The 18,377-nt window shown below is 46.5% G+C and overlaps 3 protein-coding genes and 1 long non-coding RNA gene across 8 annotated transcripts; 3 read left to right on the top strand and 1 right to left on the bottom strand.

Moving 5' to 3' along the window:
* The first annotated feature begins 323 nt into the window (after positions 1–323).
* On the top strand, positions 324–2,223 carry LOC108162904 (L-2-hydroxyglutarate dehydrogenase, mitochondrial). 2 transcript variants are annotated; one of them, XM_033394054.1, is made up of 4 exons: positions 324–494; positions 551–741; positions 821–1,681; positions 1,741–2,223. In XM_033394054.1, the coding sequence occupies exons 2-4, from the start codon at positions 605–607 to the stop codon at positions 2,126–2,128; spliced, it is 1,386 nt and encodes a 461-aa protein (XP_033249945.1). In that variant the 5' UTR covers positions 324–494; positions 551–604; the 3' UTR covers positions 2,129–2,223. The 2 variants fall into 2 exon arrangements, with proteins under 2 accessions (XP_033249945.1, XP_017153363.1); XM_017297874.2 differs by having other exon boundaries at positions 324–741.
* LOC108162902 (transport and Golgi organization protein 6) lies at positions 2,159–5,351 on the bottom strand. Its single transcript, XM_017297872.2, has 4 exons — positions 5,258–5,351; positions 5,037–5,194; positions 2,772–4,979; positions 2,159–2,715 (listed from the first exon to the last, which is right to left on the bottom strand). The coding sequence occupies exons 2-4, from the start codon at positions 5,095–5,097 to the stop codon at positions 2,213–2,215; spliced, it is 2,772 nt and encodes a 923-aa protein (XP_017153361.1). The 5' UTR covers positions 5,098–5,194; positions 5,258–5,351; the 3' UTR covers positions 2,159–2,212.
* Positions 5,352–5,473: 122 nt separating this feature from the next.
* LOC117189083 lies at positions 5,474–5,914 on the top strand. The gene is made up of 2 exons (XR_004473148.1): positions 5,474–5,593; positions 5,665–5,914. It is a non-coding gene; the product is annotated as an uncharacterized LOC117189083 (long non-coding RNA).
* Positions 5,915–7,255: 1,341 nt separating this feature from the next.
* On the top strand, positions 7,256–18,038 carry LOC108163001 (AP2-associated protein kinase 1). 4 transcript variants are annotated; one of them, XM_017298020.2, is made up of 8 exons: positions 7,256–7,711; positions 9,787–9,920; positions 10,005–10,138; positions 10,199–10,751; positions 10,816–11,453; positions 11,769–12,049; positions 12,113–12,331; positions 14,761–18,038. In XM_017298020.2, the coding sequence occupies exons 1-8, from the start codon at positions 7,552–7,554 to the stop codon at positions 17,244–17,246; spliced, it is 4,605 nt and encodes a 1,534-aa protein (XP_017153509.1). In that variant the 5' UTR covers positions 7,256–7,551; the 3' UTR covers positions 17,247–18,038. The 4 variants fall into 4 exon arrangements, with proteins under 4 accessions (XP_017153509.1, XP_017153510.1, XP_017153512.1 ...); XM_017298021.2 differs by having other exon boundaries at positions 7,552–7,711; positions 14,741–14,926; XM_017298023.2 differs by lacking the exon at positions 14,761–18,038 and adding an exon at positions 13,489–14,718 and having other exon boundaries at positions 7,552–7,711.
* Positions 18,039–18,377: the final 339 nt, after the last annotated feature.

Below are 18,377 nucleotides of genomic sequence, written 5' to 3'. Positions count from 1 at the left end.
TCCATGACCGGAACGTTAATACCCTTTTAGATTGATCGTTGCTATGGTATATATATGATATTTATCTGATCTGGATGTGATATGGTTCAGATTGATATCAAGGCATGAAATTACAGCATAAAGCTTTTTTTGTACACTAAAAATCCTGTGAAATCCACTTATGTAACATTGTATTGAAAAAATAGATGCTTTAAAAACTGCGAAATTGTTTTAATGTTGGCGAAGATCCGCTCTTTGCATTGCAAACATTTCCTCAAAATCACTATACTCTCTGCAAGGGTACAAACAGCTGATAGTAACACATGTTATCCCCGCCACCCAACCCACCCTTTCCCTCATCCAAGAACACTTATCAATTAACGCTTTTATGAAGATTCCCCGTGTAGGCTGCGGCCCGGCCCCAAATTTTCAGACGACCATACCACATACGAATTCTCGCCCCACGGAATTCTTTCACTGTTCTGCGCTTTAGTCTCTCTGTTCGTGCGGTGGCGGTTAGTACATATGTATGTACTCTTTTGGGCAAGGTCAGACAAGGTCTTTGACATAGAAAAACGTACATTTTACGCCGGATTCGATTGCGAGAAGAAAGTGAACAGGAACAATGGCACAAGTGCGACAACTGTTACAAGTGGGTGGCCCACTTTTAGGACGTGGTCTGGCCAATGCCGGTGGTGCATCGACGGCCACCGCAGCGAAAAAGAACCACAAACGGTGGCAGAGCTCCTCGATTAGTGCTGGGTAAGAAAATCATAGATAAGTTCCATTTTTATGGCGCGTGTGCGGTAATAATACTGCCCTCTCCAACCCCACCCAATAGAGATTACGATCTGGTTGTGGTCGGCGGCGGTATTGTGGGAGCGGCTTCTGCCAGAGAGATTCTTCTGCGGCATCCCTCGCTGAAGGTGGCCATTCTGGAGAAGGAGCCCAAGCTGGCGTTCCATCAGAGTGGACACAACTCGGGAGTCATTCATGCCGGCATCTACTATAAGCCAGGCACTCTGAAGGCCCGTCTCTGTGTGGAGGGACTGCATTTGGCATACAAGTATTTGGATGACCGCAAGATTCCGTACAAAAAAAGCGGCAAACTGATAGTGGCCACTGATGAGAAGGAGGTCAAGCTTCTGGAGGATCTTCAGCAGCGTGGCATTGCCAACAAAGTGCCCGATCTCAAGATTATAGAGGGGGATGCCATCCGGGAGATTGAGCCTTTCTGCAAGGGCATCAAGGCTCTCCACAGTCCACACACTGGTATCGTGGACTGGGCTTTGGTCACGGAGCACTATGGCGAGGACTTTAAGCATGCAGGGGGTCGCATTTATCTGGACTACAATGTGACAAAGTTCAGCGAAACGAAAGAAGGAAGCGCCGACTATCCAGTGACCATCCATGGCTCGAGGCCGGGTCAGATAGTACGCACCAAGAATGTTCTCACCTGCGGTGGCCTTCAGTCCGATTTGCTGGCTGAGAAGACTGGCTGCCCCAAGGATCCTCGCATTGTGCCCTTCCGCGGAGAATACCTGCTGCTGTCCAAGGAGAAACAGCACATGGTAAAGGGTAACATCTACCCGGTGCCAGATCCACGATTCCCCTTCCTGGGCGTGCACTTTACCCCGCGAATGGATGGCTCCATTTGGCTGGGACCCAACGCTGTGTTGGCTCTGAAGCGGGAGGGTTACACGTGAGTGGGAGTCCGCTCCGAACAATATTATTCTGATTCTAATTCCTTCTCGCTTATAGCTGGGGCGACATCAACCTCTTTGAGCTGTTCGATGCCCTGCGCTATCCCGGCTTCATGAAGATGGCCAGCAAATACATTGGCTTTGGCCTCAGCGAGATGTCCAAATCGGCCTTCATCAATCTGCAGATCAAGGCCTTGCAAAAGTACATCCCCGACATCACCGAATACGACATCCAACGTGGTCCGGCGGGTGTGCGTGCCCAGGCCATGGATCTGCAGGGCAATCTGGTCGACGATTTTGTCTTTGATCGGGGCGTAGGATCGGGTGCTTTGGCCAAGCGCGTCTTGCATTGCCGTAATGCTCCATCGCCGGGTGCCACCAGCAGTTTGGCCATAGCCAAAATGATTGCTGATAAGATTGAGGGGGAATTTTCCATTGGCAAGTGAGAAGATGATGATAAGAAATATGTTTGTTAATTTGATCTTAAGCATTGCTCTTGCATTTAAAAGTTATTTTATTTTATAAAACCTCTAATTCAGTTCCAAAATGTGAGGGTTTCTCCTTGCTGAAGGCTTATCCTTGATACCCATCACCTTTATTTCTTTGTGCAAGGATTGCGCTTCTAGACAGGTCTGGATTAGCTGCCGGCACTTGTCATTCAAGATCTTTAGACCATTGGCCGCATGCAGACGCATGGCTGGGTCACACGATTCCTCCGATTCAATGGCTCTCAGGAGACGATAAATGGGTAGCAGCATTTCCTGGTAGGCAATGAGATTATCCATGCCATTCAGGAGTTCAGCTAAAACAAAGACAGCAGCCCGCTTGGCAGACAGATATCCTCCTGTGGCACTCAGTTCGCTGTTGATCAGATCCAGCAGCTCCTGGAAAAAGTTCTGCACCTGGTAGGCCAGTAGGCGACAAAGCTGGGCGAGATTTGCAAAGGCGGACGTGCGAAAATCGTGGAGAGGCGACCGCGAGCCATGCATAAAGCAATTGAGGAGCACACCCTTGTACCGATAGCATAGGGGACCTGTAAAATCAAATCTTTAAGAAATCCTCCAATCAAAAGCGGCATCCATCACTTACCCAGCTCCTGCGAGGCCTTCAGGATAGCCTCTCCCACCACCAGACGATAGTCCAGATCGGCCGTCTCCGACAGATACTCGTCACTCAATTTGTCCAGTACTTCGGATTCCATCACATGAACCAGGGCCACAAAGAGTCGCACACAATTCAGGAATGTATAGGACTCCTTGTCCTTGAGTGTGCTGAGGGCCAGGGCTATGATTAGATGACCCTGGGCCATTGTAGCGGGGTCCTTCCGCTGCAGGAGGTCCAACAACATTTGTATGCCATAGACCTGCAGATGTGATTCCTTCTCCTCGATGAGGGAACGCGCTTTCTGAAATGGCTGCAATTTGAGGGCTTCACTTGGCCGCCACTCGCCATGCAATATATTGAGCAGGGATTCCACTGATTGCTTGATCAAGCGATTGACTGACAGAGCTCCTAGCTTGCCGAGTTGCTCCTGCAGCTCTCTTGTGCTCTCTGTCAGCTGCAAATCCTCACTGCGTTCTAACAGCTCCTGCAGAAGGTTGAGAATGAGAAGTAGGGTCTGATCAGTGGCCTCCTCTTCTGCGGTCAATCGCTGCTGCAGTAAATCCTTGAGCAGCCGCAGGAATTCTTTGGTTTGCATCGCCAACTGTGCTCGCAACGGCTGATGGGACACCAACTGATTGAGAGCTATCAGCAGATCTAGTTTTAATTGGTAGTTGTGCTTTAGGAAGGCCACGAGTTCCGTTTCCGTGGATAGGAAATCCACTCCTGATGTGGATTTCTCCTTCAATTGGCAGCCTATGAAACCCAAAAGTGCCAGGAATACATTGCAGGTGAGAGCATGATGCGAACTGGACATCAATAGACTGGGCAGTATCCGGCCCATGTCATGGTCTATCTGGTGATCCGCAGGGGCTACTTTTACCTGAATTCGATCCGATTCTGTTGAGGGCAGGATTAATATGCGATGGTGAAGGCATTGCCAGATAGGTTCCTCTTCGAGATCCCACGTGAACAAACGTTGGACTATTGCAGGCAACTCCTTATCTCTCTCCCGATTGTCTAAGCAGCGGGATATGATAACAGCCAACTGCTCCCTGGCAGGCACCTCCCTGGGAAGGCCATCGTACAGCTGGAGCAGAAGAGGTAGATAGCGTGTGAGCAAATTACTCGGCAGACATGCCACGCTGGAGCTGCAGAAAAGATGTTGCCAGAGCTGGATACGATTGCATAGCTCCTCATGGTTCATCAGGAACAGACCACTTATCAGATCTTTCGGATCACTGAGCACCTGCCAATGGGAGGACAGGTACTTCTCAATCCTCTGCTGGTTTTGTGCACCCAACTCATAGAGTCTTCGCAAGGACAGGACACCCACACCTATTCTGTTGGCATCCATCAGAGATAATCTACAATAGTCCTGGACCTGAAGCATCATTGCATACTGTTTCGCCTGCGAGTAGCCCTTCCTAGCCACGATACTCGCAACGATCTCTGCATTTCTCGTGGCACTCACATTCGGTGTCTGCTGCAGAGCATCCACGAAGCCGGCATAACCCTGCGGTGCATGTAGCTTTCCCAGCAGCTGCTGGTGCAGGGCCTTGGCCAAGGGGGGACACAGAGGAGTGGCCTTCAGTAAGAGCAGATGCCGAAAAAAATCCGATTTGGATTCATGTCGCCAGAGGTAGGCGAGGGCTGCCTCCAGCTGCGGACGATTAATTTGGATGCGTAGACTCATGATGGCTGCCAGAAGATCCCGCTGCACTAGCTCCATGGAATTGGCTATGTGAAATTGACGTATGGGCACCAGTCGGACGAAGAACTGAACGCTGAGGAGTAGCAGCGAGGGATTGCATTTGACTTTGCCCTGTGCCTCTTTGAAAATGGGTGATTTAAGGAAATCCTCATGCAACTGGCAGCGGAGTGCGTAGTAGGACAGCTCCTGGGTGGCTTGGATGCACAGCTTAAGGTGTGCCACCGATATAAGGTCCTCCTTGGCATCGCTATCAAAGTTAATGTTCGAGAAGAGCATCTGGAGCGCATGCTGCAGACGGATAACGTAGCATATGGCGGGATCTGAACAATCTATGATCGCCTCCTCTTCGGGGGTCAGCTGGAATAATGTGCATAGCTTATGCAGCTGTTTCACAACGTTTTGTTTAGCATATTTCCCCAAAATGTTCAAATTCTGAACAATTGAGGAACCGGAAACCGGCTGAATTCCATTTGTCGTATTTGCTGTGATAAAAACACCAATTAGTTAAATTGTTTACACCTAAACACACTAATTTTTACCTAGAGCCTGTTCGAACTTTAAACTCTCCAACAGGGAAAAGTATTTTGCCGTGTTAATCATTGTAATATCTGAATTGTCATCCAATGTTATTGTTATCGGCCAGAGATGTCCACAAAGAGCATCGACGTCCACTATCGTTACCACAGTGCAACCCTGTCTGCAACGAAATCATAATATAAAAGTTTTTCAAAGGCTAAAAACTCAAAATATCAGCGAGTACCTTTCTTGTATGAGACTTCGTATCCCCGTCTATTGCTGTTTGCACGCTGTCCACGCTGCTATTGGTTGGGAGTGGTCAACAAAATTATTATCCCCACCACACGGGCCAAGTAATATAGAGGGCACCGCCGAAGGTCCTCTTACCACACGAATGTACAAATAATGGAATGCCATAGCTGACACGTTGCTTGCAGCTATCGCCAGCACTTTCCACTTCGGTGTCGGTAGAAATATCTGTAAATATATAGTTATTAATTATAATTTGCCGAAGCTGCAGACCATATGACCAAACATACCATATGAGGGATATGATACTCATCTATCATTATGAAAAAAGGTTCATGCTGGAAATACATATGTCAAGTGCGACACAAAGCTAATCTTTCCCTCTAACATTGCCGGCCGCAGTAGCAACGTTAGATGTTAACTTCCTCCTCCCACGCTTTGCCGGCACAGGAGCCTGCGCTGACTGGTTGTTGGTACTTGTTGGAGATGCCGCAGCTGGAGGCCTAGACACTGCATCTGGTATACCCAGCGGTCGTTGCTGCTTGTGGTAGCACTGCTCCGGAGTGACTACATAGCCATTGTCTCCGAATGCTAAAATAAGGAAAAGAAACCAAGATAAATATCTTTGCTCCTTGCAAAGAACTGCATTAAATACACACTTGTTGCTGATGTTGAGCTTGTCGGGGGGTACCAAATGGCAATTGGCAGCGGCCACTTGGCCAGCGGCTGCTGTTCAATATTGCGCTTCACCGTGGCCGTCTGCTGCTGTGCTGTTCCACTGGCCTGTACCGTGGTCGTATCCATATAACTATCCATTCACTTGCGATTCGAGCACTTGCACTTTAGATCGGATCGAAATTGTTTTGAAATTTTGCGTGCGCCACTGTTGAAATTTGAAATTTAATTTGGTATTGCAGCCCTAGTCACGTCACGACACGACACGCACCGCACCTATCGACTGTTCTAAAAACAGACGCGACAGAACCACCTCCACACTACGTAACGTACTACAGTATTATAAATTAATATCAATCAATTAATATAATTAAAATAATTACGTTTATTCAAGCATTTAATTTATTAATATAAATATATTTTATATAAATATTCTTTCGATACTATGGAATCGATTCTGCCAACAATTCTGCAGCCCTAGGCAAAAGATCCGTTATGTTTTGGCGTCGCCGCGCGCAGAAAAAATGCAGAACAAAAATGGTGTCAGATCAAATGTATACGGGATCCTGCTGCAAAGCGCCACTGCAGGCGAGCGCTTGCTGATAAAGCAACGCAAGCAGGAGATGATCTCTCACTCTCACTCAGATGACCTCTCACTCAGGAGCGTCCAAGAGAGAAACGGACGCTCACTTCTCTTGTAGCGAAATATTTTATAAAGAACAACATTAAAATGACGTCAGGAGACAGCAGACTCTTGGCGCGAAACATGAAGAGAGTCTTTCCGCTGGAGTCTAAAAATTGGGCGAAGAAACTATGTATGTATATGGTTGTCATATATACGGTCTCCGAGCAAGAAAGCCAATAAAGCCAAGTCAGACAGTGCCTCCGCTGCTGCTGCTGCTGCCCTTGTCTTCAACAACGGCGCGGACGATCCAGACGATCCTGATTATGAAGATACATATATTAAACATTATAATAGACTAGGTATGTATTTATGGTATGGGTATATGGTATGGGGATTCATTGTAAATGTATTTAAAACTCTCAGGTGTGGGTGGAGCCGGACTCCACCATGGATGAGAGAGCAGTCTCACCCCTCGCCGTCCCATGGACAGAAATCTTGTTCTTCCACGTTTTAAAATTTACAGAAAATATATGTATGTATGGATGGGAGTTGATGGAGTGATGGAGTTGGGTGGTGATATTGATATTGAGATGGGACTTAGCTCAATAGTATCATGATAGTCACCAAAACATCGATACTATCGATAGTCCCCTCGATGGTTTGACTGTGAAAAAACAACTTTCTTTTTCCTCTCTGCTGTGTGTGTGTGAATATATGTGAATGCAAAAATATAGAGTGCGCAAAATAAATTAATTAGAAACACCAGTACGACTCAAACGTTAATTAATTGGCTAGCGGCTGTGACGCGGCGCGTTTCTACACGCCTCCCAATAATTGCCAAAAAAAGAAAAGAAACGGGGGCTCCTACGCGAACGCGAAGTTAAAAGTGTGATTTTGTGCGAGTGTGAATGCGAGTGTGTGTGTAAGCTGCTGCAGTCGACGTCGCTGCCGCTGTGCAGTAAACAAATCGCAAAAAAAAAGAGGAGAAAATGAAGAAAATCCTATCGAAATTCGAGCGCAATGAAAACTCGAGACTGGAAAACTCGCACAACACCAGCTCCTCATCCTCCAAGGAGACGAATAGCTTTGTGGGCAAGGTTTTCACTGTGGGACGTGTAACGGTCACAGTCGAGGATGTCCTGGCCGAAGGTGAGTCGCAGTCTCCCCCCGCCTACCCCCCGCTAAGGAGTATGTGTGGTCTTATCTAAACCCACGTAGTGTGGGGCCTATCTAAACGTAGCAGTGTGATTATGGTTATCAGAAGTTTGATTCACAGATAGGGGAAGGGAAAGGCAGGTGGATCCCTTAGTATCTCTGTTCATGCTCCAGATTAGATAAAATACATACAAATGTGCACAAATTTGTATCTCGACTGTCTTCAAAATGTGGGGCGTACATATAGTACAGAAAACAGCTGCGTATCGTATCCCCCCCCTAATTAGGGACGCGGCGCCACTTGTCGGCGTGCATTTCCAATTTCCCCACGAGACAAAAGAGTTAGTTGCTCGGCCTCTGTGCTCAGGTTAGGTTTTCCATGGAATAGAACTACATACAGGCACACAGCATGGCCACAAATCAATTGAATCAATTATGTTAATTTAGCCAATGAAGCGGCAAGACCAACACTTAACTTCCTCTGCCCACTGTTCCTGCTGCTATGTCACCTTTTCGAGCAGCAGCAATGAAATGTCAAAGTTCGCACAAGGAAAATCGCCTGGGAACGCCTGGGAACAAGTGGATGCACTTGTCCTTGAATTCTGAAGTGATTAATATCCTGCACTGCAAGTGGCTCGTCGGTCTGTAAATGGCTTGGCAAATACTACTCCCCACAATTGATCATTCCGAGCGTTGGTCATAGAAAACTTTTTCCTGCCTTTTACTTGCGCACATTCGATTTTTTGTGAGATTTTGGCAAGCGATTGGTAAAGTTGTTATTGCGTTGCGCTGGCGCCGCTGTCAGAGGAGTCAGCTGTTTGGATACCCTGCATTTACTAAATACAGGGAGGTTGATCAGTTATGTTACGGATGATAAGTTTGGGGTACATTCTCTATGCTTTATCCCAATATAAATTACATTTTGATAGAAATACGGAACATCTTGAGTATAAGTATCTTATAGTCGGTAGCATACCGTTTTTCCGTTCTTACCTGCCATCTTCTCCTCTACTCTGGCAGCACCAACAAATGCAAATGACTAAGCGACAGACGATTCCCTCTACCCTACCTCCACTTTCCCCTGTCCTACATACTGTGCAATGCTTTCGGCGAACTGGTCGGGCCGCTTGCTCTTTCCCTAGTTGGGCGTCTCGAATTGCCTGCCTTCTCAAGTATTTTTTTAGCTTTGTTACAATTGTGCATTATTATTGCTGCTTTTATTACTATTATTATTATTTCTGTTGATTTGTTGCTGTCGCGCGGGGCTGCCAACCTTCGGCATTGATTAACATTTGACGCCACAGAATTTCACAAATACCAACTAAAAAGTCGGTGCAAAAAAATCGAGCAAACGGTTACATACGGTGTGTGCCCCGTTATTCTCTCTCTCTCTGAGTGTCTGTCCCTCTGTCACTGTCGCCCCCTGTGGGGTGCTGCTCTGCTGATATTGTTATTGTGTTGCATGTTACTATTGTTGTTATTTTTGTACGTGACCTTCAATAGTGTATAGTTTTTATTGCGTTCCTTTTTTTATCGTGCTCTACTAGACAGTTGAAGTGCTGTGCTGCAGGGGAACGCCATTGGGGTTGGGTTGGGGGGGGAACCTACTTGAATTCTATTTGCAATAAAATGAAATAAAATTCATGCAAATCGCTTGTTAGGCAAAACATGTGTGAATCGTTCCATGGCCAAACACAGTTGTTGGGAAAGAGACGGCGACAGTAGCTTCCACTGTGATACTCTGTAAGAGAGCGAAATGGAGAAGAGTGGGTTTTCTTTCCAAATACCGTTCGAAATGAGAAAAAATAAATCGAATTTTAATACGAAATGTTGTATGTTTGTAAGACGGTACTCCAATTAGGAAATTATAGTCTCCACTACAACTGATGATCTACTACTCGTATAGGGTATTCAGCAAGTCGACTCTGCTTCCCCGTATACCATTCTCTGTTATTTGTTGTTTACCGTTTACAGTTGACAGCTGCTCTAGTCGTCTGGTCTGTCATTGTACCCAACTCCTGCCCCCCACTAATGCTCTCCTCCTCTTTCAATCTATCCTACTCACGCAGGTGGCTTTGCCATGGTCTTTCTGGCACGCGGCAATGGCGGCGGCGGCTCCTCCGCTGGAAAGTACGCCCTGAAGCGAATGTACGTGAACAATGATCACGATCTGAATGTGGCGAAGCGGGAGATACAGATTGCTGTAAGTAAATAACGAAAAGTAAATCAATTTCATTGTGTGTCCCGTAAGTGCATTATTGATTCCTGCTACCTGCATCCTTGACAGAGCAATCTCAGTGGACACAAGAACATTATTGGCTATGTCGACTCGAGCATTACGCCTACAGGGAACGGTGTGTGCGAGGTGCTGCTCCTGATGCCATACTGTAAGCATCACATGCTGGCCATGATGAATGCAAGGTAACACACTGCATTAAAGCTTTCTCTTTCAAGTATTTCAAAATATTTCGTACTTTACAGATTACACGTTGGCTTCACCGAGCCCGAGGTGCTAAACATCTTCTGTGATATTGCCGAGGCGGTCTCCCGTTTGCACTACTGCCAGACACCCATTATACATCGCGACCTTAAGGTGGAGAACATTCTCCAAACGGATGCGGGCAATTTTGTGCTCTGCGACTTTGGCTCGGCCACAGCCAAGACGCTGAATCCCCAGCAGCACGGCGTCACTGTGGTCGAGGAGGAGATCCAAAAGTACACCACACTCTCCTATCGGGCTCCCGAAATGATCGATCTGTACAGCGGCAAGAGCATCACCACAAAGGCAGACATTTGGGCACTGGGCTGTATGCTGTACAAGCTTTGTTTCTTCTCCCTGCCCTTTGGGGAGAGCACGCTGGCCATACAGAATGGACAGTTTGCCATCCCGGACAGCTCCAAGTACTCGAAGGGCATGCATCAGTTGATCAAATATATGCTGGAAACGGATCTGGAGCATCGCCCGAACATTTGGCAGGTGTGCGAGGTGGCCTTTAGACTCGCTGGCAAGGATAATCCCGTACAGAATTTGCATGTAAGATTTCCCCAGTTTTCTCAGTCTTTCAAACGATTAATTCTCTCTCGAATCTTTATTTCAGAAAACACCCATTCCAAATTTTGACCAGCTCCTGGTGCCGCCATTCGAATCGGAGGCAAAGCGGATCAGTGCTGCCGCATCGAAAGCAGCCAAATCGCAGAATGTGTCGATGATAGAGGCGGGAACTAGCGTAGCTCCACGCTCCAGGCCCAAGGGCTCCAGTTCAGTGCATGGGGGGAACGCCTTGGGTCTCGGTTTACCGCCCAGTCCCTCGCCTCGTCTGAATATCACATCACCGCAGCCCCAGAACCAGCCTGTTGTGGAGCAGTTTCAGGCAAATTTCCCAGCTATGCCGTGCCCAGCAGTTCCTCCGCCTCCTCCTGCAGCTGTGACTCAGGCTGACACAGTTGTGGCGGCAGCTGTAACCAACAATCTATTCGAGTCAACTGGCTATCCGGATCCGTTTAATGAACCAGCGCAGGCCACAGCAGGAGCACCTGCAACAGCGGCAGTAGCAGCAGCAGCCCCTATTCCAGCCCCCGAGGAGCTCTCCAAACAGGAGGAGGTGCAGGTGGCGGCTGTTCAAGAGTCTCTGGTTGTCTCTGGCGGCACACCCACGAAGCATATGCTAACGCCTCCGAAGCCCAGCGGCGTAGGGGGACATCGGCGCAATGTCAGCGATACATCGGCATTCAATAAGTAAGTAGGGACGCGATTCCCCCGATCTCGCGCACGATCTCTATGTGTTCTGTGTTCTGCTCTTCTCTTGCTCTCACTTTCTGCTTGTCTCTTTCTGTGTGTTGTGTGTGTCCATTTCTTAAGAGCTACAAATGACCGGGACGATGCCGATGATCCGCAAAGTCAATAGATATTTTGTAGCCTTAAGATTTTGTCTTTCTTTATGTTCACATTTGCAATGCTTTTGCTTTTGGTTTCTCCTTTTTGTGTCATAACCATGTCAACCGTCTATCATTCGAATCATTCACTCATTCATTTATTTTCGTTGCGCTGCAGAACGTTTGCCAATGAGACAAGTCAGTTTTTGGCCCCATTCAACAACAATTTGGCCAGCATGGGCGATGGACCACAGACCACTTTGGCCAGTGCCATCTCCAATCCTGGCATATTTGCCTCCTCTGCCTCGATTTCGATCAGCGAACTGTCCCGACAGACAATGGACAAGCGTGTGGAGGCCTGGAATCCGTTTGAGGAAGAGCAGCCGTTTAGTCAAATGACCGAAGATCATATATTCGAGGCAGAGTTTGACAAGATACGTCAGCGTGGCAGTCAAGGCAGTAAGTAGATGGAAAGCTCTACACATACTTATAGATTCGATTTATGAGCTAATTATTTCGCAGGTATAACAGCCAAGTCGGCATCCACAACGTCCACACTGACGCCCACTGAGCAGAGTGCAACGGTTGTGGCACCAGCAACGGTCACTGCTACAGTCACGGCTGCCGTTTCTGTTTCGCCACATCCACCACAGATGGCTGAGGATCCGTTTGGGTCGGCGCCATTCAGCTTGCCACCCGGACTGCGCGAGAAGGCCACCAGTTCGTTGCGCAAAACCGGAGGTAAAGCATGAAATTCCTCCACCTTTAATCGTTTTTTGCAAAATGCCAGAAATACGTTTAGTTTTCCGATTGTTGCTTTTGTTCGCTCTCAATCTCGATGCAGAAAGTGGTGATGAAGAAGAAGAAAGTGGTGAAGATTTGAACGTAGACGTAGACGTAGTCTAAATACCTTCCTAGTAAGCGATCGAACTACACAGAAGAATGGAGCAGCCCCCAAAAGGCTTCTCCTACTCCTCTACCCAACAGAACGACAGCTTCCGCACAGCAGTAGAGAGAGCCTCCAGCTATAGATTATCTTGTGTGTGTACCGATTCACGACTGCTCTGCTCGATGATCGAACGACAGAGAGAGATTTAGTGTGCCATAGATGGATAGAACCATGACCCAGACCCGAGACGTACAGCCGCAGATTCAGCCGCAGTACACTCTGCTGTCCCTAGACTTAAACATAAGTGCAATCAACAAACAATTTGTAAATATCCCAATGCACCCACTAACCAAACAAACCAAACAATAACTTGACAAAACTCTATGTAAACTTTGGCTTATCTTTAAAGCACGATATTCATATGTTTCGTGATGGAAACGTAGAAATCATGGCTATAAATGCTTCTTAACTTTCTTCTCCAATCGTAAGCGCTTCTAACAAAGTAATATTTGGTGCTGGTACAACATATATATATATGCTAGAATGAAACCAATCAATCTATATACACATATTATACCTAGACTCTATTTAAATTTAGTCATTAACAGTAAACAGTTAGCGGTTGTGGAACTAACAAAAAAATCAACAAAAAGCAGTAAAAAATTTCAATTATTGTAAATGTATTTTCATTATTTACTATTTCTATTCCTGTGTGTAATTTTTGTGTAAAAATTTTTAGAGAATTAAGAAATCAAATACTATTTATTCATGTTGTTGTTGAAGAAAAAAAAAGCAATCGAATATCGTATATTTTTGCCATATCAAAATTGAATAATTATTGTTCAACGTGCAATTTTAAAGATCTAAACAAATATACGCTATACTCTAGTTCAATATGCAATTCGAGAGATTATTAGGAAATCTACAACCATCTTTTGCTCAAATTTTCAATTTAGAATATATTTTTGATTATTTCTTTATTCTATTTTGATTTCGATTTCGTTGAAAGTTCGCGTCAAGCTGCGTTCCCTGTGGATGTGGCGGCAATCAAATAAATAAGAGTAAACAAAGCCCTCTTTTAATTGTTAAAAATCATCCGAAGACAATATAGATAGATTCATCCCCGCTACCCATTACACACAGCCAGCCCACACGAGAAATCGAAAATGTTCAACAAATATTAGATGTAATAACTCCTCATGTTAACACTTACCTGTACATAAAGTTAATCCAAAGAAAGAGTAAACTCCTAGGAAGTATATAGAGAAGCCTTCAGCAAACAGTCAGGTAACCAAGACACATAACCAACCAACCAGAACATATATATATTATATACAGAAGAGATACATACATACATAAAGCACTATATATTTATATACCAAAAGTTGAGGCAGGGCGTTTAGAGCTTAAGTTTTTGGCAAATAGCTGCAAATTGTACTCGAATGAGAATTAAACCAAAAAAAAATTAAGCAAAAAGTGCAATAAATCCTATAATATGTTTTGAACAACCAAACCTCCAATTTACAAAAGAATGTAACTTAGGGACGATTTCTCAATGTTTGAACACACATAAATCTGTCACGCTAACCTCTAGAGCAGCGGTGGTCATGTCCTTGCTCGTCTCGAGATGCACAATGCTGCAAAAGAGAATGCACGAGAAGAGTACAAAAAAACCCACATATATGACGTGTGCATGACGCGGGCCATTGCTGTACGACTCGAGATGCAAAGGACAATGCCCGAGGATTTCGCTGGTCAGGGGTTTTTGTGAATAGCACAATGCAAAAACCATCTTTCCAATTGAGAAATAGTACCTTAAACTAATTTAATCAATGGGTCAATTAAATATTAAGCAATTATATGCAGAGCCATGCATAGGTCCCACATGTACATTAATGATCATCAATCATTCCCTGATTTCTCAGTGGAATCTGAGATCTAAGGATGTCTACACCTCTTTGTTCCACATTCCCAAGCATTAAACTCCACTTTAACCTGGGATCTACATCGAGTCTTCCGCGTTTTCTTTTCACAAATGTTACCTATTCTTCATGTAGTATATATAGATCATCATTTATACCATCATCTACCAAAACATTAACTAATAATCTCTTGGGGATCACACGCACATATGCTCATGCACATACGATCATGCAACTGTTAACCGTCCATATACTAACTAGTCGTAGAGCAGAACAATCGTAGACCCCAACACACAGAAAACCAGAAATCCTTAATCTCATTACCTTACTGCATAAAAGTCCTTCACTCTCATCCACAGCAAAATTCATCAGCTGCTCCTCGGGCGGAGGCGGCGGCGGAGGTGGAGGCGGAATCTCGTCCAGCAGTCTGACTGGAGGAGCCAATGCCTCGTCCAAGTGGCTGCTGTCGCCCACCCTGGAGATGTCCAGCGAGGAGAAGACATCGCTGATCAGCAAACTGAAGACAGACTCGGAATGCGGACTACTGGTGTGCGGCGGTGATGGCTCCAGCAGCTTTGTTAAGCTACCGCTGGAGGATCGCAACAAGTACGAGAAGCTGAGGAGCAATGATCAACCCACTTCCGATGATTCCGACTCCGGAACGGAGTTCTTTCAGCAGGACAGCGACGAAGGCGGCGGAGGCGGAGGCAGCGCCAAAAAGGCGGCTCTTTTCAAGCAGATGCAGCTGGTGACCAGCAACATACCAGAGACCATCCACAAGATCCAGCAGGTGGCCTACCACAAGGTGGACAAGACCTCCAATCTACCCATCGTGAAGAAGCTGCGCCAGACGACCAAGAAGCCAACGACTGCTGCCCACCAGGCGGCCCAGCAGCTCAACATTATGGCGGCTGCAGTAGCTGCCCAGGCCCAGGAGGCCAAGGCAGCCGAGGCGAAAGCAGACTCTGATGGCGACTCAATTGGTTCCGCCAGCGATCTGCGAGCCGAGGATGATGACCTGTTCGACGAGAATCCGCGACAGACACAGACCAAGTTGCGTCGCCCCCTGCCCATGGAAATGGATGGCATCAGCGAGAGTGTCAAGACATGCAGCAGCTCGGCCTATCATGCCGAGTGCGAGAGCGTGACCACTCACGAGGATGATCGGAGTCGTGTGGTGGTAAAGGTGCGTTTGAGAAAGAAGGATCGCACGGTGGCGGCCATTGGCGATCTCGCTGCTGCTGGCATGGTCTCCGAGGAGCTCAGTCCCACGTCCAGCGATCTGTTGCACAAGTTCGGCGATCGTCCGCTGCTCCTCGACGACGAACTGGACTATGGCTCTGGCGAGAGCAAGAGCAGCAATGAATCTCTGAAACAGCAGCAGCAGCATGTGGCATGCGGCGACGACCAAGACTTGGATGTGTTTGCCATGGCTCCGTTCAAGCTGCCCGTGGGCGTGCCCCTTAAGCGGAAGGCCAAGCCCAAGCCGAAACCCAAGCCAAGTGAGCCGGAAATATGGACTTCTACGCCAGTCAAGGGTCATGGCGGCGGAGGAGATGGCAACCAGGCCAATTTTGCCAGCTTTCCAGCCCAGCTAACGCCGACGCCGCCTCAACGGGAGACCCAACTGGACGAGTTCAATGAGACTGTCTTCAATCCCTTCCAGGAGTCGGGTGCTGTGCTGGTGCAGCAGCAGGAGGAGGAAAGTAATCAATGTGATCTCTTTGGCTTGGAACCATTCCCACAGGTAATTCGTAAATGTGTTGATGTACCACCACCCGTCGAACAGAACCCGATACCGCTACCGCTGTCGATCCCGCTACCGGTCCAGATCCAGCACCAAAACCAAAACCAGCACCAGATCCAGCTCCAGCTCCATCACTTTCCCAGCCACAACAACAACACGAACAATAATAATAATAATATCATCAAAGTGCCCGCTCCGGCGTCCACTTCTGCGACAATTTCGGCCCCAGCTACAGCTTCAGCTTCCGTATGTGCAGCACCCCAACTGGTGACCATAAATCACTCGATCATTATCAATAAAACCCCAGAGCAACAGCCGTTGATTAACCACAACAATAATCATACGAACAAGTTGAGCGGACCAAGCAGTGTCTATGTGAATGTGCCGTCCTTTTGCACCAATACCCAACCCCAGCCCATCTCTGTGCTGTCCATAGCACCTCCGATCGCAGCAATAGCAGTACCGATAGCACCTGTTGCGCCAGCTCCAGTCTCGGTTTCGGTACCCGTGCCGCACCTAAGACCTTTGCTGCCCATCGCTGATAATGCCTATGTGCAAATCTCCCAAGATCGCTGCTCCGACTTTACGCCCGATGACGAGGAGGAGCCCGTGGTGTTGCGTGGTGCCTCCGATATGGTTGCAGACATCGCCGACATCGCTGCTCCCATCGCTGCAGCCAAGCCGAAGAAGGAGAAGTCCCATTTGGCTGTGAGGGTGCTACCGGGAAAACTCACACAGAAAGTCAAGGGTCACTCGTACAAGAAGGTCAGCGCCGCTGCACTGGGATCCACCAGCTCCCTGAGCTCGGGCAGCAAGCAGAAACATCAACGCCTCCAGTATCAATCCCACGACGACGATGACGATGAGGATCAGGACGAGAATCGAGCCGCAGGCAGTCGAAATTTCCAATCGAACACCATTCAGAGCTCGGCCAAGACGGGTTTCAGCAACATGAGCTTCGAGGACTTCCCCTCCGACCAGGAGATGGATCGTCTCTCCAAGACCATACCCTTCGAGGTGGTGCGCAATGAGAAAATGCTGGTGGAGGCTGAGAAGAAGTTCGGGTCGCTCAAGCGACGCAACAATCTATTTTCCTAGACAAACAAAACTGAGGAGGGACGGGGCGGGACCCGACCTATCCCGAATCTATCCTTATCGATAGCGGAGGAGTTATCAGCGAGTGGAAATTTTTCGAGCGAAGAGACCTTAGACTGAGTGTTTCCAAAATATTTGGCATTTTGTTTTTGCTTTTCTATGTTCGGTTTTTGCGCTGGTTCTTTCGATTAAGTTTATTCGATTTTTCACCGTTTGTTTTCGTGTCTGTTCAATGAAACAACTCTAGTTTTGGAGCCTAGTATTTGAGATGGTATTTTATGAGATCTAGAGACACAAATGTTGAGAATGGATCCAGACAATTACAATACAATACAACATAATATCTACATATAATTGTTATTTAGTGGAAAATGTAATTAGAATTAGCCCGACTATAACATGCGGATTATAAGGCAACTAAGAAAGTGGAAATGTTTTAGAATTTATACAATGCGTAAGTTGTACCAAAGTTACATTTATTTTGTTTTTGCGTGTGGCATTTTCAGCATTTTGAAATTCCCCTGCTCCCCTCACCCATTATTTATTTATACAAGAAAAGTATGTGATTATAATCCCAATAACCAAACCCAAAAACAACAAATACAACTAATTAATTATCTATTAAACAAGCAACATTCATTTAACCCCAAGGCATTTAAGGTTAATATTATGTATGTATATTCGACCCAATATTGAACAACAAAAAACATACTTGAATATGTTAGTACTCGATTTGTTTTGCATATGTATTATCTCCGACTATATAAAATATGCGTACTATATTTATATTTTAAATCGAGTGTTTTATTTGTCCTTGAACTCGGTGCAGAATATTTTTGGACTCGGTTATTAATTGGGCGGGGGGGGGGGGGGGGGGGGGGGGGGGGGGGGGGCTCACTGCACGCCCCTTAGTAGTACTATATTTTTGATAAATGACTAGTGGGAGGGGAATATTTGTTAGTCCACGAGAAAGTATATTAGGACTGTTAATTAGGACCAGCACCATCTCAGAAACACTAAAGCAATTTTCATTGTGACATTTCTAAACATTTCCTATTTACAAGTGTCCTGCAATTTATACTGTATCTCTTAAATGGTATGCTTAAAATTTGATCATTGACTGTCAAGAGGAAC

This window comes from Drosophila miranda, chromosome 4, assembly GCF_003369915.1.
Source record: "Drosophila miranda strain MSH22 chromosome 4, D.miranda_PacBio2.1, whole genome shotgun sequence".
In the NCBI taxonomy this organism is placed as follows: Eukaryota; Metazoa; Arthropoda; class Insecta; order Diptera; family Drosophilidae; genus Drosophila; species Drosophila miranda.
Note: the sequence above shows the minus strand (reverse complement) of the source record. Positions and strands in the feature narration are given on the sequence as shown.

Bases quoted from the DNA above. Each gene is read 5' to 3' on its own strand.
- LOC108163001 (XM_017298020.2), top strand. From the start codon at position 7,552: ATGAAGAAAATCCTATCGAAATTCGAGCGCAATGAAAACTCGAGACTG. The intron at 9,921-10,004 runs GTAAGTAAATAA...CATCCTTGACAG, and splicing joins AGCGGGAGATACAGATTGCT to AGCAATCTCAGTGGACACAA. The intron at 11,454-11,768 runs GTAAGTAGGGAC...GTTGCGCTGCAG, and splicing joins GATACATCGGCATTCAATAA to AACGTTTGCCAATGAGACAA.
- LOC108162904 (XM_033394054.1), top strand. From the start codon at position 605: ATGGCACAAGTGCGACAACTGTTACAAGTGGGTGGCCCACTTTTAGGA. The intron at 742-820 runs GTAAGAAAATCA...CCCACCCAATAG, and splicing joins AGCTCCTCGATTAGTGCTGG to AGATTACGATCTGGTTGTGG. The intron at 1,682-1,740 runs GTGAGTGGGAGT...TCTCGCTTATAG, and splicing joins CTGAAGCGGGAGGGTTACAC to CTGGGGCGACATCAACCTCT.
- LOC108162902 (XM_017297872.2), bottom strand. From the start codon at position 5,097: ATGATTAACACGGCAAAATACTTTTCCCTGTTGGAGAGTTTAAAGTTC. The intron at 4,980-5,036 runs GTAAAAATTAGT...TTTTTATCACAG, and splicing joins AAAGTTCGAACAGGCTCTAG to CAAATACGACAAATGGAATT. The intron at 2,716-2,771 runs GTAAGTGATGGA...TTGATTTTACAG, and splicing joins GAAGGCCTCGCAGGAGCTGG to GTCCCCTATGCTATCGGTAC.